Source organism: Typopeltis vanoorti, chromosome 8, assembly GCF_054136105.1.
Source record: "Typopeltis vanoorti isolate ZY-2024b chromosome 8, IOZ_Tvanoo_1.0, whole genome shotgun sequence".
Classification (NCBI taxonomy): domain Eukaryota; kingdom Metazoa; phylum Arthropoda; class Arachnida; order Uropygi; family Thelyphonidae; genus Typopeltis; species Typopeltis vanoorti.
The window spans coordinates 1,499,978-1,527,769 of NC_143556.1; the positions used below are offsets into that span (position 1 = coordinate 1,499,978).

At 37.4% G+C, this 27,792-nt stretch overlaps 1 protein-coding gene across 3 annotated transcripts in view; it reads left to right on the plus strand.

Annotated features, from left to right (window-relative positions):
• The window catches only part of Ntmt (N-terminal methyltransferase), a 106,267-nt gene extending 79,333 nt beyond the window's left edge, over positions 1 to 26,934 (plus strand). Inside the window, exons 3-4 of one of the 3 annotated variants that reach the window (XM_090396501.1) lie at positions 6,535 to 6,853; positions 25,277 to 26,934. In XM_090396501.1, the coding sequence (XP_090252627.1) occupies positions 6,535 to 6,853; positions 25,277 to 25,349 (392 nt within the window). In that variant the 3' untranslated portion in view covers positions 25,350 to 26,934. Of the gene's footprint in view, positions 1 to 6,534; positions 7,048 to 25,276 lie in introns of those variants that run through there. The other 2 variants (XM_090396500.1, XM_090396502.1) reach the window with 2 other exon arrangements.
• The last annotated feature ends 858 nt before the right edge of the window (positions 26,935 to 27,792 follow it).

A 27,792-nucleotide genomic window follows, 5' to 3' on the forward strand; every position in this document is an offset into this window, starting at 1 on the left:
CAGCCCCATTAATCAAAAGAGGACAACTTCAGTGGTACTGAAATGTCGAGAGAATGCCATCAAAAAGACTACCCAACCTTGCTCCGTATGCAAGAGAGCATAGTCAGTAAATGAATTGGGGATATAAAACCCAGCCATGAAATGTGACAATGCAATACTGGGATCAGATTGGAATTACAGACTAGGCAATTATGTATGTTACTTACACATATTATCTGGCTGGTTTATGCATTAGGAATAAACTGCATTTCTATTTGACATCATCAAGCCATCTTCAATTGTAAAGGCCTTATAAAAGTTCCTCACATTTATACTAAACAGAAAGAAAATATATAGAGAAAGTGGTGTCCTCACAAACCATTCTGCAGTATATTATTAGTGTGAGAAAATTAAGGAAAACAAAGATAACATGAAAAGGATTAAAAAGCATCTGAAAAGGCAAAGATCATTACTGTGTAATGGAAGTGTTTTGTTTTTTTAATGCAGTCAATGAAATGGAAGAATGACAGGTTTCTAGAGAGAATGCCAGGATAACAACTGTAAATGGTATATCTTTATTACACAGAAAAAAAAATTCACACCCATTTGCAGTCAATTTTACATACCGTATTCATTGAGTAGAACCAGGACCCCCCCCCCCACATTCTTACTTAGCTTTCTGAGATAATTCTACTTTCCATTGCCACCATCTGCCATTTTTGCAGTATAATAAGTAGGCTCTTACTATACTACTTAGAGAATATATTCTGTACATATAGATTCTATATGAATCCTATTTCAGTGGTAATTCTGCATTATAAATAAAAGATTCCAAAGACATTATATTCTTGGTTTCATCCTTTATCCAAGTGTAAACAAAGTGTGCATGTAAAGTAATCATAATTATGTCATATATTGAATAAATCTGTTACACGAAACATATATATATATATATATACAGGGTGTTCGGGATAAATTTGACATATTTATAATTAATTATATTTTTCCGTAAGTTACATGTATTAACACACACTTCTCTTCATTTAAAAGTTTGGACCCTTCTTCATTCATATACAAGATGTCAGAAAGGATGGATAGCTGGAACCCACCTGAATCATGGAAGAGAATAACTTGTATCATGATGATTCGTGCCCGCCATCAAAATAAGGATATTACGACTGCTGCCCAATGCTCCCTGAATACAGTAAAAACAATCAGGCATGAACTAGAGACTTGCAATGGTGACTACGAGGATGTAGCAAGAAGAAAGATCCCTAGCAGACGATCTGATTGCGTTCGTACAGCAGAATTCCTCGCAAATCTGCAGGAACAGGTGTTGAAGAACCCTGGCATTGGAATTCGGGCTTTGTTCGTGGAGTTGCTAACTGTAGTCAAGCCCTGGATAACAAGGGTAGCCAATGGTAGGCCGTATGTATGGCAGCAGGATTCGGCCCCTTGCCACACCTCTGGGAAAAGTCAAAAATGGTTGTCTGAAAATTTCTACGACTTCACCAGTCCAAATGTTTGGCCTCCAAACTCCCCAGACCTTAACCCCATGGATTATTTTGTATGGGGCGCAGTTGAAAAAGACACCAATCGCACTTCCAGTAATACAAAAGCCCAGTTAATGGATAAAATTAAAACAGTTTTTGCGGCCCTTCCCAGGGAGACTGTAGCATCAGCTTGTTCGAGGTTCCGAAGCAGAATTGAAGCTGTGATCGATGCTAATGGTGGTTATTTTGAGTAAATCTTGTTGATAGTATTGTAATTAACTCTGCCTGTAATGTTTTTTTGTCAATTCATTAAATTTAATAGATACAAAGAAGATTTTCTTTTTCCTTACGAAACTGTCAAATTTATCCCGAACACCCTGTATATTTGTATAAGTTTCGTGCAACAGGTTTACTCAACTATATGACATAATTATGGTTAGAGCTGAGAGATAGTAAAATAGACAAAAACTATTTATTATGTGAATGCACAACTAGTTTCATCTTCTTAGAAGACTTCATGAGGTGCATAACATGAAAAGAGAAATACAAAACTATACGTTACAAAGAGAACAACAACTATAAATTAATTTGCAGTATATTGCTGACATTCGAAGGTGTTCTGTTCTGGATGCCATTGTATTTTTGGACATGTTCACGCAGGCATGATCTTGTGTACGCGAAAACTGGTATGCCTAAGGCAACTCCGATTCCAAGGAATGTATCCTATAAGCATGTATCTTTAATATATTCTATTTCTGTTTATTTTACATTACCAAAATGAAGACTTTTAGGATAGTTTTTGATAAAAAGGAATATAAAATTTTGCTTTCTCTAAATATATTAACTCAAATTTTTAAGTATAAAGCTGAGATGGAAGTTTTTTCACTGGGCTGTGCTACCAATTACACATTTGGTTTAATCCTTTATCAAAGTGTAAGTGAACAAAATTTGCACCCTGAAATATTTTCAGGACTGTGGTAAAGTTGGTATAAGTTCTGATCACTTGCCTTAGTATCCCATAATGCAAAACACATATCCTTATGGATATTTAAAATGTTATGCATTATGGAATTAAACCAAATATGTAATTGATAGCATAGCCAAGTGAAAAAACTTCCATCAACTATCTCTAATCCAGAGAATTTTAATAATAAGGTGTTGACACCCTTTGGCAACTGGTGATATGACTTTTATATTACTTCCACCTTAGTATCACCACCTCTGGGTCTAACTCCCACTGACGAGAGCCCAATAAAGGTCGAAACCGGTCTGAGTAGTGATCCTTTCCATAATGCATAGCATTCTACATATCCGTAAAGATATGTGATTTACATTATGGGATACTAAGGCAAGTGATAACTTATACCACCTTTGCCACGAGTTTCCCCAGTGCTGAAAATATTTCAGGCGCAAACTTTGTTTGCTTACACTTGAATAAAGAATTAAACTAAACATGTACCATAATTTTGTATTTTGGTTTAAGCCAATAATAATACAATTTGGTCGGCTAAATCCCAAACTGCCAGCATATGGTACAAAGAGAGAAGCTGTTCAATATGCTACAATTATATGGTGCCAGTGGGGCACCATATAATTGTAGCCATATATCAAGCAATACTTAGTCTTTATTTGAGTTGTAAGTCAGCAATTAGAATTGAAGGAAGTACAGGAAGATGGTTTAATGTTAAATCTGGTGTCAGACATGGATGTACATTATCCCCTCTGTTATTTATTATCTATATGGATCCCATTATGAAGGAAAGTGGTATTAAACCTGATATCAAAAGTCTGCAAGATTTCCTGACTAAATTGAATAACTGTTGTAATAGATATGGTATGAAGGTCAGCAATAACAAGACAAAGACAATGAAAATAAGCAGAATCACTAAAAATGTCAAGTGCATTGTGAATGGAGAACTGTGGAACAAGTGAAACATTTCAGCTACTTAGGCATGGTTTTTAGAGAAGATGGTAAATTAAATATAGAAATAGACAACAGAATCAACAAAGCTGGTAGGAAGTCAAATGAATAAATTCATATGAAATAAGAGAGAAAGTCGAAACACTAAATTAGCTGTATACAAGACAGTGTTCAAACCAGTTTTACCTTATGGATCTAAGAGCTGGGTCAGAAGTAAAACACTTGACCAAAGACTAGAGACCGCAGATATGAGAGTCCTGAGAAAGATTAGAGGCGTGAACAGATGGCAAATGGCAATATCATATTAAAAATGAGGATATTAGGAAAGAACTTGACATTGTCACCATCCAGGAATGTGTTAGCAGAGCTAATCTCAGGTGGTATGGTCACTTAAACAGAATGGGCGAGGAAAGATTAGCAAAACAAGTGGTCTCTGCAAGGTTGGCAGGAAAAAGACCCAGAGGAAGACCAAGATATAGGTGGATTGATACGGTACAAAGTGCCTTAGACGATAGAAATATAAGATCTGATAATGTTGGAGTCTTGACGAGTAACAGACTAATGTGGAGGAAAATTATAGATAGGAAGTTAGTAATGATGTAAATATATCATGTAGTACTATCATATCCTGTACACCCCTTGAGGGTACATGACAGGAATTCGATGATGATGACCAAACATGTAATTGGTAGTATAGCCAAGTGAAAAAACTTCCATCAACTATCATTTAATCCAGAGAATGTTAATAATGAGGTATTGACACCTTTTGTCAATTGGTATATGGTGATATGACTTTTGCATTACTTCCACCTTAGTATCACCACCTCTGGGTCTAGCTCCCACTGACAAGACCTCAATAAAGGTCGAAACCGGTTTGGGTAGTGATCCTTTTCATAATGCATAGCATTTTACATATCCTTAAGGATATGTGCTTTTGCATTATGGGATACTAAGGTAAGTAATCATAACTTCACCAAGACTGAGATGCTTCACTTTGAAATAAATGAGTGTAATGCAGAATATTATGGATTCATCCATATTGTGTAGCCAAATGCGGAAAGAAACTTAAAAGTTTTGAAAATTTACCTGAAATTATTTCAAAGCCGAATATAGACACTGTAAAAGTTTCGTATGAAATTTTTACAGTGTCTATATTCAGTCCGGCTAGGGCAACTCATAAATATCGGCTAGTGTATTCCCATAAGCTCTCTCATCAAATTTCATACGAAATTTATAGTTTCTATATTCAGCTTTGAAATAATGCTGGATTTAATATCCACTTAATTTTTATAAATTTGCATTGGCGAAGTGAAGCCTTTGGCTCTTTATTTTAGTAAATTTTTCTACTTTTCTTTTGCTTGTTTCCACATTTTGCTATGAAATATAGGTGAATATGTAATGTCGTTTATCATCTATGCAAGACAAATATAAGCTTCTCAGCTCTATAGTTTAATATTTATTATGTGTACCTAGCTAGAGATCACTTATGATGAATTTAACTTTCTGACAGAGCTTAGTTAAATCATTGAATGAGCTTTTGTCTTCATTTCCACTTGTAATTTTGTTAAATTTGTTCAGATTTAAGCCTGGTGTTTGAGGCTAATGAAACATATTTAATGCATTAATAAAAGGCAAATGGATTGTGGGTAGAATTCATGCGTTTAAATAGTGCAAGCCAAGAAAGCTCAGATTCTGGTCTTGTTCTCATAAGCTCGCTAGTAAAATTTTCAAACTGCACTTTTCTACATTTGGCTATAAAATATGGATGGAGTCATAATATCCTCCATTTCAATAAAATAAAACAATCATTAAATTTCATACCCCACCCACAGTGCTAATGAACTATAGATCTACAACCTTTAATGAGTGGGAGTCATACAAAAATAAATACATAAATTACAGATTTTTATATTCTTCTAAAAGAGCCTGTAGCTATCTAAAAAAAAAATGCTATGTTTTGCAAGAAAATCCTTTTTTCAACTGAAGTTCAGGTTGAAGCAAGTGGATAAATTCCACTGTACTGAAAACATCTTGTGAATAACAGATGTTATCAGTACAGTGGCTCTTGCCAAAATTGGGGAATTGCCTGTATAAAGAATCTAGTAAACTGAGATACACAAAGCAATTGTGGAAGGAAGTTCTTTCTGAAGGCAGTTGAAATGCAAGAGGATGCAGTTTTCATACAAGATTTTCAAACATTTGAATAACTCGGAAATGGAATCCTACCAGATATATGAATGATGATATTGTATAATTCTGGGTTTAAAGTTTCTTTGAAAACAAGTGTCATTAGTGATTTAATTATTCAATTTGGACAAGTTATGATTCAAATCTCAATTTGAGTCAGTTTAATTAATTACAAGTATTGTTATATTAAATTGTCATCTAGATTTCTCTTCCCTTGCATGGCAAAATACATGTAGCTGCCAGTTGTGCCTTGTAACTTCATACTTACCTTCGAGGACATTCAGTGCCTATTCCAACAAATGGTACTATATTTAAAAACTGCTCATCTAAAAAATATATATATAAATAACTCTTTCTTCTTATTATCAAGGATTAGGCACTTGCCCTGTTCCAGCTTCACTAGCCCTTCCATCTTGTTGCCGACTTTTCTCTCTTTTTACTGTTCATTTGATAGTTTTTTAGCTATTCAAGTTCAGACTACACTTAGAACTATTGATAGTACTTCTTTATATTAAAGATTTTTTTTTTTTTTTTTAATTTTAAATCTTAAGAATTTAAAATTATTTTCTTTACTATTTTTATGACTAAACATTCAAAATGCACTTGGAAGGACACCGGGAGTTTGCAAAAAAAAAAGTTGAGGAAAAATCCCTCAAAAGTTGAAAAACGTTTATTTTGTACTAAATACGAAAGGGGGGAAAAGTTTTTAATTGTAAATAAACAATTTTTATTAAGCAGCAATTGCTAGAATCAAATTTCAAAACAGATTTCAGGTTAATCATCAGTTATCTGGAAAAATAATGCCAATATTAACACATCTGTCTGATAATTCATTCCATCTTACAGTAGATTTGTTTGAAAAACGTCCCATTTTAAGCAGAGATGCTTTAATTGTGATTTAATTTTTTGCATAATACAACTTCATTATGTAAACTTTTGGTCATTTTATCTCAGGTCTTCAAGATTTTATTCCTGCTGCTGGAACATATAGTGTTGTTTGGTGTCAGTGGGTAACAGGACATCTAACAGATGAAGACTTCATTGTTTTCTTGAAGCGGTGTAAATTATCTCTTGAAGAAAATGGTATTATTGTAATAAAAGATAACGTAACTGCATCTGATGAAGTTGACGTTGATAATCAAGATAGTAGTGTAACTCGCCCAAGAAATTTGTTTCTAAAGCTCTTTGAAGAAGCAGGGCTGAGTTTGGTTGGTGAACGAAAACAGTATAAATTCCCAAAAGGACTATATGAAGTAAAGATGTTTGCTTTAAGGTGATATCTAATTTATTTTGAAAGTATTTAAATGGATCTCTCTCTTCTTTGAATTTATCATGTTTAAATTGTTGAATTTTAAATAAATTTGTTAAAAACGTTGCTTCAATTTATTTAAGTATAAAAATGCTTTTTTACTTTGTATTAATTAGTACTGAATTCATATCAAATATTAAAACCAAAAAAATTGCAAAGTAGTTAAATCTATGAACATTTTTTTCTGAACAATAAGTACTCTCTTTGGAGTGCTTATTGTTCTCTTAGAATGAATTTTTCCTTTTATAGCTCTCAAATAATGCTTAAACTTGCATTGTTTGAAACAGAAAGAAAGACAAAATGTAGTCTTTTTTTTTTTTTAACTCTTTCTAATATTGATTGTTTTTACATTGTGGAGTCTCATGGTATCTATTATGTTGACTCCCTCAGTTCTTTTAGCATTGTAGTTCAGTAAGTTTTGACAAAACTCTTTAGTTAAAATACCTGGTTTGATCCTATCTAGGGTCTGCAAAGCTTTTATCAGGACTTTTCAGCTTAATTCGGTTTCTTAGCCTGTCTCACATGGAAGTGGTATGGTTTTTCATCCCACAGTCAGACTAACTTGCCTGTAGAACACATGCAATTTACAAAATATATCATCATCAAATTCCTGACATGTACCCTCAAGGGGTATACAGGATATGATAAATTTAGTTTAATCCTTTATCCAAGTCTGAGCAAACAAAGTTTGCGCCTGAAAGTATCTTCAGGACTGGGGTAAGATGGTACAACACCAGGGCAACTCGTTGCAAAGGTGGAGCAAGCTACCAACACTCCTGTCTCAGTATCTCCTATAATGCAAAACACATCTCCTTGCAGATATGTCTAATGTTATGCATTAAGGGAAGGGCCACTACCCAGACTAGTCTCGACCTTTATTGAGGTCTCTTCAGTGGGAGCCAGGCCCAAGTTGAGATACCAGGCAGAAGCATTAGCAGGTCATCTCTACCTATAGGAGTTGCCAAATGGTGTGCCACCCTTTTTTTTTAATAAATTACTCTGGATTTAGAGAAAGATGTTGAAAGTTTATTTTTCACTTGGTTAGAGTATAATAAATTTAGTTTAATCCTTTATCCAAGTGTGTGCATACAAAGTTTGCACCTGATTCGTCCTATAATCACCTATGCCTCTCCAGCCTGGAGCCACACTTCTAATACTAACATTATGAAGATACAAGTGCAGAACAAGTGCTTGAGAATGATTCTGAATGCCCTGTGGTATGTTAGAAACAATCAACTTCATAGAGATACTAATATTTCTTATATTTTCTCTTTTCTACAATCCTTAGCATCCAAGTTTTTCCTAAAGACGTCCACACACCCCAACGATTTGGTTCAGCAAGCTGCAGCATACGAGGCAACGGACATATTCAAATATAGAAGACCAAAAGCTATATTAGCCTCCTATAGCGATGCATAATCTCCATGCCCATTCAGGGCAAACAAACTGCTCATAAATTTTACCCTCACTGTAACCGCAACAGATAGCGGGGAATATAAAAAGCATCTTGCTTCACCCCTAAAGACATAAATGTCACTTGTCAATTGCTATATAGTATATACCATATATCACTGGCTAAGATAGGAACAAAAAACCCGGAATAATATTAAAAAAAACATTATTACCGATCCAGGCAGGATAATTCTTGAAGGGAAACTTCAGGACGATCATACAGCAGGGCTGGAAGTTGAAGCTCTCTTTCACGGTCGCTGGAAACTGGCGGACTGGATCAATGAGTAGGTAGAATGGGAGTTCATCTTAATACCAACTGGGAACTTCTTTGGGAGATTGACCGAGTCTTTGACTCTTTATCCCTTCATCTGATTTTAGCTTGTGTATGAGAAGATTATTTGGGGTAAATTACCCGCCCATTGTGAGCATTGTAAGCTATATTAGCTTTATCTTGCGATGGAGGATTTTGGTTTTTTATGTTTGAAATGATCTGAGGGTTTGTAGTCTGCTGCCTGTTGAATTAGGTGATTTGGGTGATTATCTGTCTCTGAAGAATTTTTCTGCAATGCCTGTCATATAGGTCTTGATATCTGGAAGGTTGGCTTCCTGGTGTAACTAGAGGTTTCTCATGAACCAAGGGGCATTAAAAGCCATTCTTAGGCATTTGTTCTGCATCGTCTGTAATTTGTTCATGTTGCTTTTAGCTGTGTGTCCCCAGGTTGGTGATACGTGAGTTGTGGTCTTATTACAGATTTATAGAGGAGGATTTTGTTATTTATGTTTAGGAAGCTCTTCCTATTCAAAAGTGGATATAGTTGTGCTATTGTCTGACTTGCTTTGGTGAAGATACTATTTATGTGTGTCTTGAAATTCAGACGTTTATCAAGATGAACTCCTAGATATTTGGTAGAGTTTTGCCAAGGGATGATTTTTTCCAAACATTTGTATGCTTGTGTTCGGTTCTGCTTTACGTCTGGTGAAAAGTACTGCAGAGCTTTTTCCTGGATTGATGGCAATGTGCCAATTGGTGTACCAGTCCTCTAATTCGTTGACTGCTCTCTATAGCTTGTTTGTGGCCAGATGTGGACGGAGGGATCTGGCTACGATAATTGTGTCGTCGGCATAGAGAGCGGTGATGGATGGGGATAACTTGGGGAGAGCTGCCATGTATATGGAGAAGACTAGGGGAAATAGCAGAGAGCCTTGTGGGACTCCTGCCATGACTTTCTGTAGATCTGATTCCATTCAGTTTTATTTTAAATTTTATGTTACTGAGATATGATTTGATAAATAGAACTAGTGGTATTAGGATTCCTACTTGGTGTAGCTTGAAAATTAGACCATGATGCCAAATTCTATCAAATGCTTGTGTTATGTCAGAATGCGCCAGAATATTGCTGCCATTCATACCCTTGGATGATGTATTCAGTGATTTTGTAAATTTGGAAGGACGTAGAATGCTGTTTTCTGAATCTGAATTGCTCGTCTTGTATGACTTGGTTGTTATTTGTTGCTTCTTGAATTCGTGTTAGTATAGCGCGTTCGGCTATCTTGCCTACACATGATAGAAGGCTGATAGGCCGATAGTTCTGTGGGAATTGTGCATTTTTTCCAGGTTTTGGAATTAGGAAGACATCTGTAAGCTTCCATCGCTCTGGGAAATAATTTAGCCCAGGGGTTCCCAACCTTTTTGTTTCCTAGAGCACATTCAAAATACCAGTAGGGCGACGGGCGCCATCTTTTTTTAAGCAAATTTTTTGAATTATTTTGTTAAATGAATACATACGAAGTTTACATTATAATCATTTGTTTTATTATAATCAAATGTTTTATTACTTAAAAGTTTACATTATATAAAAATTTAAATATATATATGTAAGTTAGTGTGATCTTTGGCATTTCATTTCATTGGCCAGTACTTCATAATTAGGAGAATATGATGATATTCCAGTTCTTAAACTGGAATGAACAACTTCGAATGCTCGTCTACTTTACATAGTGTGCGTTTAATACTCGTCATGTGTCATTAACGCATGCGTCATATAGCATGCCATTAATTGTTGCGTGATTATTTCAAACTATACGGCACACGGTTCAACAGCGGCGGATACACACAAATTGGTCGACGGGCGCCATGGTGCCCGCGGGCATAGGGTTGGGAACCCCTGATTTAGCCGAAGGATGGCATTGGTGATGGCTACCAGATGTATAACCCCTTTACGTGGGAGTAGCTTGAGCACCTTGTTCCTTATACCATCTGGACCCAGAGCCTTTTTGTTGTTTAGTTTTCTTATGATGTCATATATTTCTGTTGGTAACACGAATTTGTTGTTGGATTGGAGTGAAGCGTTTTGAGTTATTTTGCGCACTTGGGTGTGGATTTTTCTTATGAAACTTAAAGCTACATTGGCATAATTTGGAATGCATTGTCTTTCTAACTGTCTGCAAATGCTTCTACCTTTTCCTCGTCACTGTAGACGACTATATTCTCCTTGGATTGGGGAATCGTGCTAGGTTTTGAACGAAGTGATCTCATCATTCTCCATAATGATTGATCCTCTGTGTTTAATTGGTGTATTTTGTTATTCCAGAGTTCGTTACGGTAATCCTTTAGGGCATACCGAACCTGGTTTGTAGCTCTGTTAACTGCCTGCTTATCTGTGAGATTCACTGTTCTGTGATATTTCCTTCTTAATCTGTTTTTCTCTCGGATGAGACATTTTATGTCCTCTGGGAGTTTATTTGGTGGTGCGCATTTGGTTGTATATGTTACCTGTGATACTGCTGTTAGTACTTGCTTTTCAAAGGTTTTTACTGCTTTTTCTATGTCTTCAGTGGATATTATATGTGGTACTGGGCCAAGAATTTCCTGGAAGGCTGAGGGGAAGTTGTTTACAGTTTATAAAGGTGGAGGTATTTTCCGTTAAATCTTGTGTGGTGCCTAGGTGCAATATGATGGGGGTTGTGATCAGAACTTAATTCGTTGACTGCATGTATTTGATAGCTGTGCGCTGTTTTTTTAATATAGATATATCAAGCACATCAGGACGTCCGGTTGCTCCGTAGTTTGTTGGTTCTGTGGGTCCTATTATTGCTATGTTTCGTGAAGTAGTATAAGAGTTGAGTATTCTTCCGTTGATATTTGAGTTTCTGCTATTACAGGCTGAATGTTTGGCATTAAAATCTCCAGCTATAATTACTGCTTTACCTGCATTTAATATTTCGTCCAGATCTGATTCTAGGAGTTTTTTTATCTGGGGGAGGGGGGGGTTGTAGGCTGCAAATACCATGATACTGCTTGTGTTCTCCATGTGTATTTCAATTACTGTTGTTTCCATGTGTTCTGTTTGAGGTGTGGCGATTGCGTTGTGTTTTATACTTCTTTTAATGAAGATGGCAGTTCCTCCTCTTGCATAGGTTCTATCTGTGGTGTAGTTGTTGATTCTTGTCTTGTCAGATGGACGCAAGTGCGTTTCATTTACTAAGATTATGTCTGCTTGGGTTTCTGCCGCGAATTCTTGTAGTTCTATTGCTTTGTTGGGTAGTCCGTTAGCATTCCAGCTGATATGTAGAGAGAGAGGTTTTATTTTGCTTTTATCCATTGAGGATTGCAGAGAGTGTGTTTTAGAATGATGTCCTTGGCCTCTTGTGTTGGGTCAGTTTGTCGGAGTTCTGCAAGCATCTCTCCTATACAGCTTGTTATGTTGAGAAGATTGGTCTTGCTGGTTTGCTGTTGGTGGTTTGTTTTGGGTTTGGAGTCTTGTTGTTGGGTTGGTCTTGCATCTGCATATGATCTTCCATTTATTGTGGAGGCTGTGATTTGTTGGGTGGGTGTGCTGTTTTGGGGTTGTATCTTCTGGTTTTGAGGATGTGCTGTACACACTCTGTAGTTGGCGGGGTGTGGGCCCCTGCAGTTAGCACATTTCGCGGCTGGGTGCGTGGTTTCTTGCATTCTGGTGTGGCATGTTTTCCTCCGCATTTCACGCATCGGAATTCTGCTTTGCAGCATTGCTGTGCGTGACCGAACTTCTGACATCTGTGACATTGTGTTGTGGATTTGCGTCTCAGAGATTCTACTTTTATAATTAGGTCGCAGATGGTTTGGAGGTCGTATATATTTTTCTGGTCATTTGAGATTTCGACTAGGATCAAGGGGTAGGGAGTCTTGTCAGCTCTGTGCATTCGGCTTACTTTAATGGGGTTAAATCCTTTGTTATGTAGGTCTGTGATGACTTCTGTTGATATTGTTTCTGTGATTCCTCTTAGTACTACTTTCAGATGTTTATCGCTGTTGAGTTGGAATGTGTGATATGGTAGGTTGCTGTTATCCAAGAATTTTGTTATGTTTCTGTAGTCTGTCGATGTCTTAGGTTGAATGCGTATTCCTTCTGTGTTTGTTGCCTTTGTGAAGGTGATTCCTGTTGTTTTCAGAGCGGTGGCGATCGATGTCCAGTGTTCTTTGGACATCGAATACCCCCAGTCATCCAGGATGACTTAGGATGACTGGGGGTATTCTTTCCTTTGTCTGTTTCTGTTTCTCTTGTTTTGGGTATTTCCGTCGTGTTAGATATTTTTCTTTTCTTTTGTACTTTCTGGAAGTCTGTGTGTGATTCTGCTGTTTGGTAGGCGTTGCTTTGTGTTGCTTGTTCTTCTGATTGTGGCAAGAATACTAAGTCTTGTTGAGGGTGTGTGTCATCTTCGTTGTTTTGGTCGTCTGTGGCAGCTTCGGGGGGGGGGGCGAATGTGTCGTACAGTTTTACCTTCCCTGGCCAGTTATCGTTTAAGAGTTTTCCTAATCTTAGGAACTCTCTGTAAACTTCTTCGAATGTTAGGGGCTTTTCCATGGTCTTGTTATTGCTAAGTTAAATAGAGAATTGGCTGCTACTTACCTAAATAAGTTTTTCTGAGTTCTGTCACTCAGAAACGCTCCTGGTCCTTTTTGTAATAAGGTTCCAGTACTTTGAGAATAATCCGTAATCCTGAGACACGAATATACACTATTTTCATCAAAGTTTCAGTAAATCACTAACTCAATCAATCAAAACTCACTCGGTGTCACTAAATCACACTTAGATCAATAATTTTAGCATAAAATCATCACTACTCCCTAATCGCAAAACTATATATACTAGATTCAAATTAATTTACATTATTTATTTAGCATTTATACAATTTAAAAAAAAAAATCCTTATGCCTCTTAATACCAAGTTTGTAGCGAACAGAACTTACATCCCTTCTATGAGCAGTGCCAAGAAGGTGTCCTAATAAATTACTAATTATATGAAGAAACAAAGGCTTCAATTCGGCGACATGAACTAATTTAAGTTAAAGGATATTACATCCCATATTGTTTCTTAGCCGAATAAGAAACTCAAAGAGTTTCATGCCTAATATAGAAACCATATAAAGTTCGGCGATTCCAAGCGTAAGCAAATTCCTGGATAGTGCAAGCTGAGGCAACTCATAGCAAGCTCCGATCACTATTCTTGGTATTTACCCATAATGTGAACATAATGTAGAACAGTAATATAGCTCCTAGGAGCTGTGTTACTGTTCTACATTATGAGAGAATGTCACTACCCAGACCGGTTTCAACCTTTGAGTTTCTTATTTGGCTAAGAAACAATATGGGATGTAATATCCCTTAACTTAAATAAGTCAAGAATATATATTTAAGCATAAAGGCCACCTTATATGAAAATTATGTTTACAAAACCAAATGTGGGCATGATCATGACATCTGAAATATGACCAAGTGAAAGGAGGCTCCTTATCAGGAAACCAGGGCAAAACAGTAAAAAATCAGATACTAGAATTACAGAAATGTTACAAGCGACATAATTTGATATTGCTGAAATAAGACAAGAACAGGTGAAATACTTTTACATAATAACTATAATATGTTATATTTGGAATGGGGGGGGGGGGGTAGAAAGTGATCAGGAAACAGTAGTTACAGCATAAACAACACAAAGATTATGCTGGTGTCTCCATGGAGTCAGAAGACTCATCATAGGAAACCCTATATTGACACACTAGCTATTATTCACACAATACCTATCATACTTCTTAAATTTATTCACAGACGAAGCACTCACAGCTACCCCTGGCAACACATCCACCCATTCACTACCCTTCAAGCAAAAAATCTAGTCCTTACACTCTTGTTGTTAACCAGTCTTTTCAAGTTTCTAGGGGCGAACCCTTCTTCTCACTCCTCTTCCTCTGTACTGAAAAAAGTCGTGTCGATCCTATAAACTCTCTTTTAATAACGTATGTGCTTCTATCATATCTCTGATGCCTATCAGCTAGTTTTTGGAGTCCACAAATCTGCTACACTTACCTCTGAATCCTCTCCACCACTTCTTCATTCCCGCAGAATGCCACTGTCCAGATATGGCCTTAATAGCGGAACAGTAATTCTGTATCCCTGTCAATGTGTTCTTCAACAACCATGTAATTGATGTGGTGTTTTTGCCACCTTTGTAACATGCTCTCTAAACTTTAGTTCCCTGTCCACAATCACCTTCATTGACTATGGCTATTCCGAGTTTTTGCATCATCAGCAAGCAACTGAATCCTTCCCATAAAATTATTTCCTATATCATTAATGTATAAATTAAACAGAGGACCAAGTACTGAGATCCACCACCGGTATACCGTACCTCAGAGCTCAATACACAATATATAACACTGCAGTGCACAAAAATATTGGTAAGAACAATATATAAAAGATATGTACATGCAAATAAAAAACACTAATTACTTGATTATTTTGCATTGGTTATTTTTTCATTTTCCTGTTTCTAGGGAAATGAAATCCTATTCCCTTCTAAACCAGAAGGGAATAAGATATTACTTGAGCTTGACAATATCACTGGTTTTCTTTCATGAAATTATCTAAATAAAAAAAAAATCTCAAATTAGAAAATTTCTTCTTACATTCCCAGGGAATTCTTGTAAGAAACCTTAAAATGGTTCTTCCTACTCCCTAATTAGGGAAATAAACTTGTTTAGCTTTTCTTGCATTCTCTCAGTTGCCAAATAATAGGCATTTTAGGATTCATTTAATTTTAATTGAAAATGACCGAGTAATTTTCTACCGTGGATTTAGATCTTCATCGGCATACGCTGATAAATACATCGATGGAGTCAACCGAAACGAGAAAGAAACACTCGTTCTGCATCACAAAATATACACAGAACACTAATCTGCTAAAACCATTAAAAAAGATATGACTTATGTAAAACCAGAGCCAAGCAAATGGTCAAGTGAAGGAGTGTGTCTAGGGTCAACTGAAGCACCACCCCAAAGGGAAACATGCTGCACAGGACAGACCTACGCAGTCGCTTCAGAAAAGTGCTTGTGAAATCGGAAAATATACGGCGAACGTCACATCACTCAGGGAAAGAGTGATAGGCGTGAACCAGATAGCAGCATTCTCAGAACTTACTCCCCTTGAAGATTTATTCCACATATTAAATTCAGCAGTTTTACAAGGAATAAGGCAAACTAAAAATGTTGCTTTGCAAACAACCGCAAGTCTGGTCTGGAACTAGTCTGTTGTGCAACCAAAAGAACATTCTTCAGAATAATCTTCCTCAAGACTGCATGTGACACACGCACTCATATTCACCTACTCTGTAATATATCCTTTAAAAAAAAGCTACGACATACTTTTCACCTGCAATCCACGATCCTCAGAATTTCTAGCTTGTCAATACCTTTCCAAATATCTAAATTTTATCGAAATGCTTTCCAGAGCTGGAAATGTAAACGCTATACACACAAATAAATACATCTTCTCTTCCATAAATGAAACTAAGCAGGAATGAGAATCATCAGATATTCTAAGAATTCAAGTGGAAAGCCCCAGTGCATTTGTGTGGGGGGAAAAAAATAAATCGTATTAGCAATTGAAACATTCACAAAACCTTTCCAGACCTTGCATGCTCGCAAAGCATTCAAATATCCACCAACCAAAATTCGGAACTGCCCACACCTACTTTCCAACTGACATCACCTGACCCTTAACTTCCCACCAGTTACAGGAAATTATCGCTCGCTGATGTCACTGCATCATCATCTTGACAGCCATGCTTACTATCATCCAGTATCCTGCCAACGGAGCTGCACAAATTCAATCTTACTGACTCAGATCTTTACATTTTCAGCAACATATCTGGAAGCGTTCACACATCTGACTTGCCATGTAAGCACGACGATTATTAAATACGCATCGACATTGTCTCTACCTGAATTCCGTCCTTTGCTTTGATCTCCTGGGAAGGTTTTCCACTAGATTTCGTTTAAGATGCGAAGAACTTTTATCAAGGCTTTTCAAATGAAGGTGAGTTAGCCAGTCACATAAGTGGTGGTAGATTTTCTCCTGGTTTTTCATCCCACAAAGCAGGCAAACTGGTCATTATAACACATGCAATTAACATACATAATATGCTGGCCTCATAGTCCGAGTTGCTTTGGCCATAAAATCTCGATAAACTAAACCAATCCACTAGATTTTGGTACATTGGTGCAGTAATCCCCTTACATTCTTCCCGAAGAGAGTAATGAGGTCAGTCAGTGATTTTAGGCAGATCAGCCTGCCTCGCAATCGATCTTCTAATTCATCCCATAGCCATTCGATGGGATCGATATCAGGACTGTAGTCATTCCTGCACACACAAAGTTTGTTGATACCGGGAAGGACCTTTACCGAACAGTTGCCATAAAGTTAGAAGCACAGAATTGTCTAGAATGTCATTATATAGGCAGCATTAAGATTACCTGTCACTGGAATACGAGGCCCATCTCAAACCATATAAAACAGTCCAACATCAAACTATACAGTTGATAGAACACATTCGTGCAAGTAGCGTTTCCTGGAATCTGCTAAACCGAGTCTGTTGGACTGCCAACTGGTGAAGTGCAATTCAGTATTTCAGAGAACGCATTTGTCTGCTGACCAATGAAAACAATCTTATTCCATCCAACATTTGGCGTCTGCCCTTGCAGATGTTATGTTTGTGTGCAGCCATGGAAACCCATTTTCTCCAGCTCTACACGAACAGTTCTGGTGCTGCCGTTGCTTGGAGAGGCATTTCAGAATTCTGTAGTTTCAATCGAAGACAGGCAATTTCTTTGCGCTATTCACTTCAGCACTCGATGGTCTCTCTGTGAATTTATGACTCCCACTAAATCCAGATTGTGCTGCTGTTGTTCCTCTGCATGTCCATTTCACATTGACATTACTACGGAAACTTCATGTGGAGGATCCCTAGACTGAGATTTGAGAATCATAAATGGCAAAAGACACACCATTAGTGCAGTTTACTAAGATGTTCTCTATGCTAGACTCGATTAAATGCTTTAGACATCGAATGACCACATCTCCAGATATTGGAAGTTTATTTTCCACTTGATTAGACTATAATAAATTTAGTTTAATCCTTTATCCAAGTGTATGCAAACAAAGTTTGCGCCTGAAGTATCTTCAGGACTGAGGCAACTCGTAGCAAAGGTGGATCAAGTTCTCATCATTCCTTGTCTCAGTATCTCCCATAATGCAAAGCACATCTCCATGTATAATACTTTGCATTATAGGAGATACTGAGACAAGGAGTAATGAGACCTTGATCCACCTTTGCTACGAGTTGCCTCAGTCCTGAAAATACTTCAGGCGCATACTTCATACTTCATACTTCAAACTTTATTTGCATGCACTTGGATAAAGGGTTCATCATCATCATCATCTTCCTTATACCTTCTTTTACCTTGCGGTGTCGAGGGTTCATTGATCATTGGACCTCACTCCATTTACAGGATAAGGTGGTCAGCCTTATGCCCCGGTGTATCCTATGGCCTGTAGTGTTGAGTTCTCAAGGCCAGTTTACCTGCTTTGCGGGATTAAAAACCCCAGAATAAACGGGAAAAAAACCCTGCTGTCCACGCCCAAGACTGGCTAACTTGGCTATGGCTGAGGAAGATCCTTCAGCTCCTCACGTCACCGACGGGAATCGAACCTAGGACACTCCTTCCCCAGGCATATGGTTGCGAAGCGCATAGCCACTAGGCTAACCGTGCGGACTGGATAAAGGGTTAAACTTTAAAAATATTTATTAAGTCTCCAGATACATTTCCATGGCGATCTGCTGCGAAACATGAGTGGTAAACACCGTATTAGAGACTCACTAATTCATCAGTGATTAATTAGTGAAGTTCGTTACTAATGACATCAATCACTTTCGAATGGAATGATACTTTGACGGCTGTCTTTTTCCTCACGTTTGTAGGGAGAGGGTGGAAAAAGTATTATTCTATTCTGATGAATAGAAGTAAGCGGTATATGTAACAGCTTATGTAAGCTATACACGATGGGTATTAATTCTGTACTACAAGATACAACTGGGGGGATATCACCAAGACGAGAAACGTTAATATCTAGATTAGAATTATTCTGTCTTGTAGCAAAAGAACAAAGGAAACATGCTGTGAGCAGGTCGTGGTATTGTAGAAGGTTATTTACCTCTATTGTCTATACCAGTTGAAGGAAAACACTCATGCCAAGAAATCGGCTGTCTTTGGATGATGTTACTGTAATACTATGAAGATGTGACAAGTGGAAACAAAGAGGGAGAGAGAAGTCATGCCAACAGCCTTAGCATGGGACCAGAAGGCATGATTCTGTTAGAGACGGAAACAATCCTATTGCATTTTCCCCTTCTGTAGTCTACTTTTGGTGATCTTTTTATGCTTGTTTCGTTGTAGTGTAGGCAGAGTGAGAAATTGGAAAATTTTTGAATGAGGTATTGGGATCGAGAGAGCGGGAGAAACAGTAATCAGACCATGGGAAAGAGGCGTAAAGACACCGATGGTCATCTCACTTGGTGTTGTAGTGAGAAAAGACACGAGGACGAGACTGGCCATTGGATGGTCGATCTCTAGAAAGGACACGCCAACATGGCGATTATTGGAGTTGCTAAGAGGAGATCTGTTAAGAAAAGATCCAGAAGTTTTGGGAGAGAGTGATGAGGATTATTCATTATTTGGTTGGTAGTTAAATAATTTTCTGTCAGATCACGACATTCAGCAAAACGGTTGGCCTCCTTCCTTTCTGGCTTGGTCTATGAAATTAACACTTGGACTACAGAAACTCGATCTTCACAGATTAATAATCAAAGAGGTCAGTCACTATGATGATGGAATTAAGAGCAAAAATGAAAGTAACATGGTGAGGTATGGAAACCTTCAGCCATAGAAGATCATATAAAGGGAATTTAAGATTTAGTAATCAATTCCCAGATGGAATATCGAATCTGAACATCCTGCCTTTCTGAAGAAAGGAATTATGCAGAATATGCACAATACCAGCTACTGAACTAGAAACGTTTATGCAGAAGATGTACATGAACGTCACTTACCCAGGGCATATGCAAAATACGTGATCATGTGTCATGTCACCATGCGTTCTAGACAACTATTTAATACTGCTGTTGGTAAATAATCGTCAATAGTTTTAATCACAATGGGAAAAACGAAGTAGATTATGGAGTTCGATAAAAGACTTATTGTGGTGCCCTACTGGCTGGAGCTAAGATTTTAAACAGGAGAGCAGACCACTTTCTCAAAAGATGAGATATTCTGGTGTTTAATCAGTGGCAAAATAACCTACGTTGCTTGTCTAAGAGGAGTAACTGTAGTCCCTAGTCCTAAGACATTCGGTCAGGAACGAGATCGCCGTTGTCTGAGAATGCTGACAAACAGAACTTCCTGTGTGCAGCAATTAACCCAAACATTTAATGAAGGCTGTTCCCGATCCATATATCAGCCAATTATGCACAGGGATTTGAAGAAGATCGGTATTGGGAATCAGAAACCACTGATTTTTGCTAAGAATGGAAAGTTCGAAAGTTTATCTACAGTTGCTCCAGGAACACCGTAACTGCACACTAGAAAAAAGTCACGTAGTCCGACAAGTCACAGTATATCTTGTTCTCTACCGACGGTAGGTAGAGAGTTTGCCAGGTGATCCATGAAGAAATGAACCCAGGTTGCCTTGTAAACACAACTCAAGGTTCTCGAGGCGGTGCCATGTTCTACTGGTATAGAACGGATCCTCGATATTGCTGGAAGTTCGGGCGTCCTCCAAGGAATATCGGAACATTGTTGCCAATCAAGTCCATCCTGCAATGTTGACTTATCGAGCACGTGACTGTTGTTTCGTGGAAGACAATGTTACTGTCCATTGCACAAGAATTGTGGGGCGGATCTGAACTCACTGAGAATGTATGGGACATCCTCAGTGGGTCCGTGTTAGATGGGACATGTTAGAAAAACAAATCCGAGATCAAAGGCCTCTTCCCTAAAATTTCAAACTGCATATGCGCTGCAACTCGGGAGAAAGAAGATCTAAAGCGGTATTAAATAAAAGGTTCTAATTCGGTGGCTGGGATGTAAAAGTTGGGATATTTTTTGAGGTGAACTATATGTGATGAGACTAAGAGTAAGTTTCAGTAAGAAATAATAACAGACAAGATTTTGGTAAAGTGCTGTAAAAGATTTATATATATATATATACAGGGTGTTCGGGATAAATTTGACATATTTATAATTAATTATATTTTTCCGTAAGTTACATGTATTAACACACACTTCTCTTCATTTAAAAGTTTGGATCCTTCTTCATTCATATACAAGATGTCAGAAAGGATGGATAGCTGGAACCCACCTGAATCATGGAAGAGAATAACTTGTATCATGATGATTCGTGCCCGCCATCAAAATAAGGATATTACGACTGCTGCCCAATGCTCCCTGAATACAGTAAAAACAATCAGGCATGAACTAGAGACTTGCAATGGTGACTACGAGGATGTAACAAGAAGAAAGATCCCTAGCAGACGATCTGATTGCGTTCGTACAGCAGAATTCCTCGCAAATCTGCAGGAACAGGTGTTGAAGAACCCTGGCATTGGAATTCGGGCTTTGTTCGTGGAGTTGCTAACTGTAGTCAAGCCCTGGATAACAAGGGTAGCCAATGGTAGGCCGTATGTATGGCAGCAGGATTCGGCCCCTTGCCACACCTCTGGGAAAAGTCAAAAATGGTTGTCTGAAAATTTCTACGACTTCACCAGTCCAAATGTTTGGCCTCCAAACTCCCCAGACCTTAACCCCATGGATTATTTTGTATGGGGCGCAGTTGAAAAAGACACCAATCGCACTTCCAGTAATACAAAAGCCCAGTTAATGGATAAAATTAAAACAGTTTTTGCGGCCCTTCCCAGGGAGACTGTAGCATCAGCTTGTTCGAGGTTCCGAAGCAGAATTGAAGCTGTGATCGATGCTAATGGTGGTTATTTTGAGTAAATCTTGTTGATAGTATTGTAATTAACTCTGCCTGTAATGTTTTTTTGTCAATTCATTAAATTTAATAGATACAAAGAAGATTTTCTTTTTCCTTACGAAACTGTCAAATTTATCCCGAACACCCTGTATATAAATATGAATGACTATCTGGGAGGCTGTAGCTTAAGTTGTTATTTTTAACACCTAAAGTTTGGAAACGTTATGTGGATGATGTCTTCATTGTTTGGAGCCATGGACATGAATCCATTATGGTTTTCCTCGAACATCTCAATAGCCGACATCAAAGTATTAACTTTACTGCTGAGCTTGAAACGGATAATTCCTTGCCTTTTCTTGATGTCAAACTGACTCGCTCTTCTGGTAAACTAAAAATATCGATATATAGAAAGCCCACACATACCAACAGATATCTGCACAGTCAGTCTCATCATTTCCCTCCTCATAAGCTTGGAATAATTTCCACCTTGGTACATAGAGCCCGGTCTCTTCCTGATGACCCAAATGAACTTCTTACAGAAATAAACCATCTGAAAACTTCTTTCAAAGTTAATGGATATTCCAAGAAAATCATTGACAAATTCTTTCTTAATCCTCCTAGACATCACTCAGAAGAAACAAATGATTCAAAGGCAATATATCTATTCCTTACATAAGTACTGTTTCACACAAATTAGCAAAAGTTCTAAGAAAATACAATATCAGAACCTTGTTCACTCCACTTCCAAAGATCCGTTCCTTAATTAGCCACCCAAAATCTTGTCATCATCAGCTCAAATACCCTGGCGTATATAAGATATTATGTGACTGCGATATTCCTTATTTCGGGCAGACCGACAAATCTGTCGAAATGCGTATGGAAGAACACATGAGAGACATTACTTACAAGAGACAGCGAGCGAGTGCATTATCAAGTCATATCCTTTTCTCGGCTAATCCTAATGATGATAACCAAAGTCACAAAGTCTGCTGGGAAAAATCTACTAACATCTTCCGTTGCACTGACGAAATAGAGAGAAAAATTGTGGAATCTAGAGAAATCATCTTCAATCCTGTTCATCTAAATAACAACTTAAGCTACAACCTCCCGGATAGTCATTTAGCTGTAATCATGTACTGGCGTTCACGTGATGCAGCAAGCACGCACTCTCCCAACAATGCAACAAATGAAAGAACAGCTTCAAATACAACTACAACGTTTTAATGCTAATTATGTATAAAGACTGTCTATGATGTTCACAGTCTTTTAACCCTCAATGTTTAGTGTTTTTTCTTTTATAATGTCACCTGAAGAAGGCTGTTACAGGCCGAAACTAGTAGTGTGTTTATATTAAAACCTTTTTAATTAAATCTCGGTTCTAGTCATTCAATATTTTTCATAAAACTATGTATGTTAACCGAGTCAATGATCATTCTGTCATATATATATATATATATATATATATATATGGTTCGAGAACTACACTCGCCCGTGGAGAATAGCTGCAAACTTGACAAAGTATAATATTTTTTTATTCAATAAAAAATAGCTTTCTAAAATATTTTTCAATTTGAAAATACAAAGATGCAGCATCGCCGATAGTTTATGGAACTTCTGTTGAATTACTGGGATGTATCCTTTTAAAAAAAGGAGGATCTTGGACGAGTACATACATTTTTTTTTTTTTTTTTTGAGTGGCAAATAGGATTTTGCACAATTTGTCAAGCCTTGTATTACGGTGTATCTCGTGGATGCTGAATTTCCAAATTTATAGAGCAGGGACATACAGAAGAGGTGAAGGATTCGAACATAAATCACACACTTGGAGTACCCAGACTTCATTGCATGCATGGCCTCGACAGTGTTTTATGTAAGCTGCTATACTAAGACTCGTTTCCGAATAGTCTCAGAGAAGTGATCAGCAAGATGGTCGAAGGCCACCTTATGCTGCATTACCATAAGGCTCAGCCCTGTAGCGTCCAGGGGTTTCTACTGTGCCCTCAAATGGAAGAAGTATTAAACCCCCGTTTAATTAAGTACGGTGTATTTATGTGGTACAGTGATAGCAGCCATCGGGACCATCGCCGCACTGCACGTGCTTGTGTGAAGAATTAGCGAACAGGACAGAACTTCTTTAGGAAATGCATTTTTCATCTTCACATTCATGGAAATGTCCATTGCGATCCTGTTGTTGTTCTGAACCTAGTTGTGCAGTGTTCCGGGTATTCATAATTATTCAAGTAATTCTAGAACATTTATAAAAGGACTGACTTAATCAGGAAGATGAAGCACGTGAAATAAATCTGTTTCTATGAAAAGCCTGTAAAAATGCCAGCCTCTGCTGGTCAACATTCCTTCTCAGTTCAGCTTGTCATCGTCCTCATTTATTCCATCTGTTTATCGAAGCATTCTTTCTTTCCTTCTTTTTTTTTTTTTTTTCAACGAACACTATTAATGTGTAACAGAGGTTTTGCATCATGCCCTTTGTGGAGTTCATATAAAAGAAAAAAAAAATTAAAAAGGAAAAGAAAAAAAAAATCACAGATGACGAGTGGCCACCAATTGCGATGAATTTCTTGATAGATTAAAAAAGTAGACAGGTTTCTGTCTATTTGGAGTTATTTTTGAGTACTCCGGGATTACAACGACTTTTTGGTATTACGGCTTAAGTTCGAGGCTATCAAAAATTATTAGAAAAGAAAGTTGACGCTGTAAATATTCAGTCGGCCGCCACTATGAAAAGAAAGCGATGAGTCAAGAGGAGAATGAAAAATGCCCCACCTCTAAGATCGTAATCTTAGAAGGGTGAGAGCAGCTGGAGTAAAGGAAATGCAGAACTCCCTAAGGATCAGTGGCTGCTCGTCCATAAAGGCTCCTCCAGTTCAAAAGGAAAGTCCCTGTTTTATTATTGCCTTCCTTAAATTTTTATATAATTATCTAAAAACCGTTATTTTCTTGTTTGTAATACAATACCACTCGATAGTGTTTTATATAATTCATTTTGTTGCAACAGTTGTATTTTTCAATAGCCAATGTGCTGTGCGGGCTACGGCCAGTATCAGTACTGGCCTGGCTAGTATACTCAACGCTGGAGCTGCATTCAATGCAGACCGCACCAAACCACTACCTTCTGGGGGATAACGCGCGATTTACGCAGTTTGGGCTATTAGCACAAACAACACAAATTAACGTCGTTATCGTAGGTAAATAATTTGCGGTTTTTCTTTTTTCTGTTTAATTCATAGCATTTAATTTATATCTTTGTAGAAATGAACAAGAGGATAATTCTGTTATATTTTAGTTTTATTAACCACCTTACCGGCCGTTATGGATCAAATACGCATCCGCATATGCTTCGTATCCATCATATATTTCATTGTTGTAACAATGGCATTATAATTTTAATAAGCACTTCGCATCCATGATATCGTGAACGTCTATAGACGTCTTGGCCGGTAGCGTGGTTAATGATATATATATTTTAATTCGTATTATTGTTATTATTTTATTTTAATTTTATTTATTTATTTATTTTATTTTATTTTATTTATTTATTTATTTTATTTATTTATTTTTTTTTTTTTGCTACAGCCCCACTACTACAAATTCTTACGAGCCGCCACTGCTAAGGATCGCAACAAAATGTTTGAAAAGAAAGAAATAAGCGGTCCCTGTTTGGTTAGGTACTTGCACAATACTAGAAAAAGTAACACAGCATGGAAAGCACATTTAAAATAAATGAAAAGAAAAGAAGAACCGGTGAGCTGAGCAACAATTTCAAGGCGCTTGAAGTCGAAGATGGCGTCCTGTCAAGATGTCCGGCATCACGAATCATTTCTGGAAGTCCCAAGATATACAAAATAATATATATATATTTTTTTTTTTTGGACAAATGGCAAACTTTATCATCATCATCATCATCTTATATTTATATAATACAGTATTTTTGTTATTAATAGAAAATACATTTTCTATTTACAACAAAGATTCAGAAATGCTAAGGTGGTCTAAAAAGTTATCGGCCTCGATCATAGATGGCAAGATTTTTTTTTTCCAAGTTGGTGCATCTGGCGTAAGCTTCCATGAAATTGCAAGTCATTCTATCAAGTAGTTTGTTTCATACAGCTGTCTGAAGCAAAGGTGTTGTGTGTGTCCCTTGGAATGGATAAAATTGAGTATCGTGTGGTTATAAAATTCTTTTTAAAAAAGGTTTAACGCCAAAAGAAATTCATTCGAAGTTCACAAAAGTTTATGGGCACTCTTCTCCTTCGTTTTCGACAATTAAGAAATGGGCTGTCGAGTTTAAACGTTGCCGTACCAGCCTTGAGGATGATCCGTGAAGGACGTCCAAAAAAGTGTAACAACACCAGAAATCATTGATCAAGTCCGCGATATGATATTGGGTAGCCCGCGAGTGAAATTGCTGAAACTATCAGCATTTCAAAAGAACGTGGAGGATATATTTTAAATGAAAAACTGCAAATGAAAAAGCTTTGCGCAAGAGGGGTGCCGCACTTGCTCACAGGAGATCAAAAAAGCACTCGCATGAAAATCTCTTAAGTGCTTGGAGCGTTTTAACAACAATAAAACTGAAAACTGATTTTGTGCGTCGATTTATTACTAGGGATGAGACTTGGATTCACCGTTACACACCAGAATCCAAACAGCAGTCAAATCAGTGGACAGAAGCCAGTTGTTCAGCGTCAAAGAAGACAAAGTCGGTTCCATCAGCAGGAAAGTTCATGGTATCGGTGTTTTGGGATGTTAAAGGCATTTTGTTTATTAATTATCTTGAAAAGGATAAAACAATAACGTGGAATATTCTTCCAATCTTTTAACCAGACTAGATGAAAAAATTCGTGAGAAAAGACCAAGTGTGCAGAAGAAAAAATCATCTCTCATCAGGACAATGCACCTGCCCAGAAAGGTGTTTTGGCAATGGGAAAATTAAGGGATCTGCACTATGAATTGTTGGAACATCCACCCTATTCCCCAGATTTGGATCCCTCTGACTTTTGTCACTTCCCAAAACTAAAACACTTCCTCGCTGGTCAGCATTTTTCTTCGAATCAAGAGGTGATTGCAGCTGGACAGGGGTGTTTTGCAGATCTTACTGAGAACCACTACAGGGACGGGATAATGGCGCTGGTACATCGCTGGAAGAAATGTATTAGTCCCAAGGGAGATTATGTTGAAAAATAAAAAGAAGTTTGAATTATAAAATCGTTTTTTCATTGTTAAGCCGGGAACTTTTCAGACCACACTTGTACATATTTTGTATGAATTTATTACACGAAAGTAAAACTTTTCTAAAATATTAATGCTCTGTTTATATTTTTTATAAATATCTTCACAATGCAGCATTTACATCTCCATATTACACAAGTCAAAGAAATATTTTTCATTTTAATAATATCGCGTCTGAATTAGGTATTTATTTATTCATTTAGCGTATAGGGTAAAAATACAAGAAATTAATGAACAAACTATACAAATCGGCAGTTCAGTTACAAAATACGACGACGAATAGTTCTGTGCTTTGGCAAATCTTCAATTAATTCTGGTATGGAGACCACATATTTCTAAACAATTAACAGGTTTGCAAACCTGAGAGAGTTTGGCAGTTCTGCGGGAAGTTTTCGGATTTGAGACCACATTATAATTCTGTATAACTAAGGAGTAAAATAAGCAATTCAAATCCGGCAAGTTTCGTACGTCGTAAGACTTACATGATCAGGGATAGTAGTACATAAAAGTTTTAAACAACAAAGCCCTACTAACATTTAGTTTAATTGTTAAATATAATTAATTTATTTATCTAGCGTGTGATGATACAACGGCCGCGAGATCCTTTTTACAGGGAAGTACGGCACCATCTCAATCCCCCCTAATTTTATCCGGTTCGGGACCGGCATAGCTGACGAATCAGGCCTATGGCTTTGTCTTAGGTGTTCCTCGCTGTAATGTGTCACACACATTACAGTTCACTGGGCCCGTTTGCCTTTTCTGGAAGACGAAAAACCCGAGTTCCCTGGCGAAAAAAATCCTACCTCTGTATAACACCGGCTAACTCACCTTTCGTCGAAAGAGACCAGATAAAAATTCCT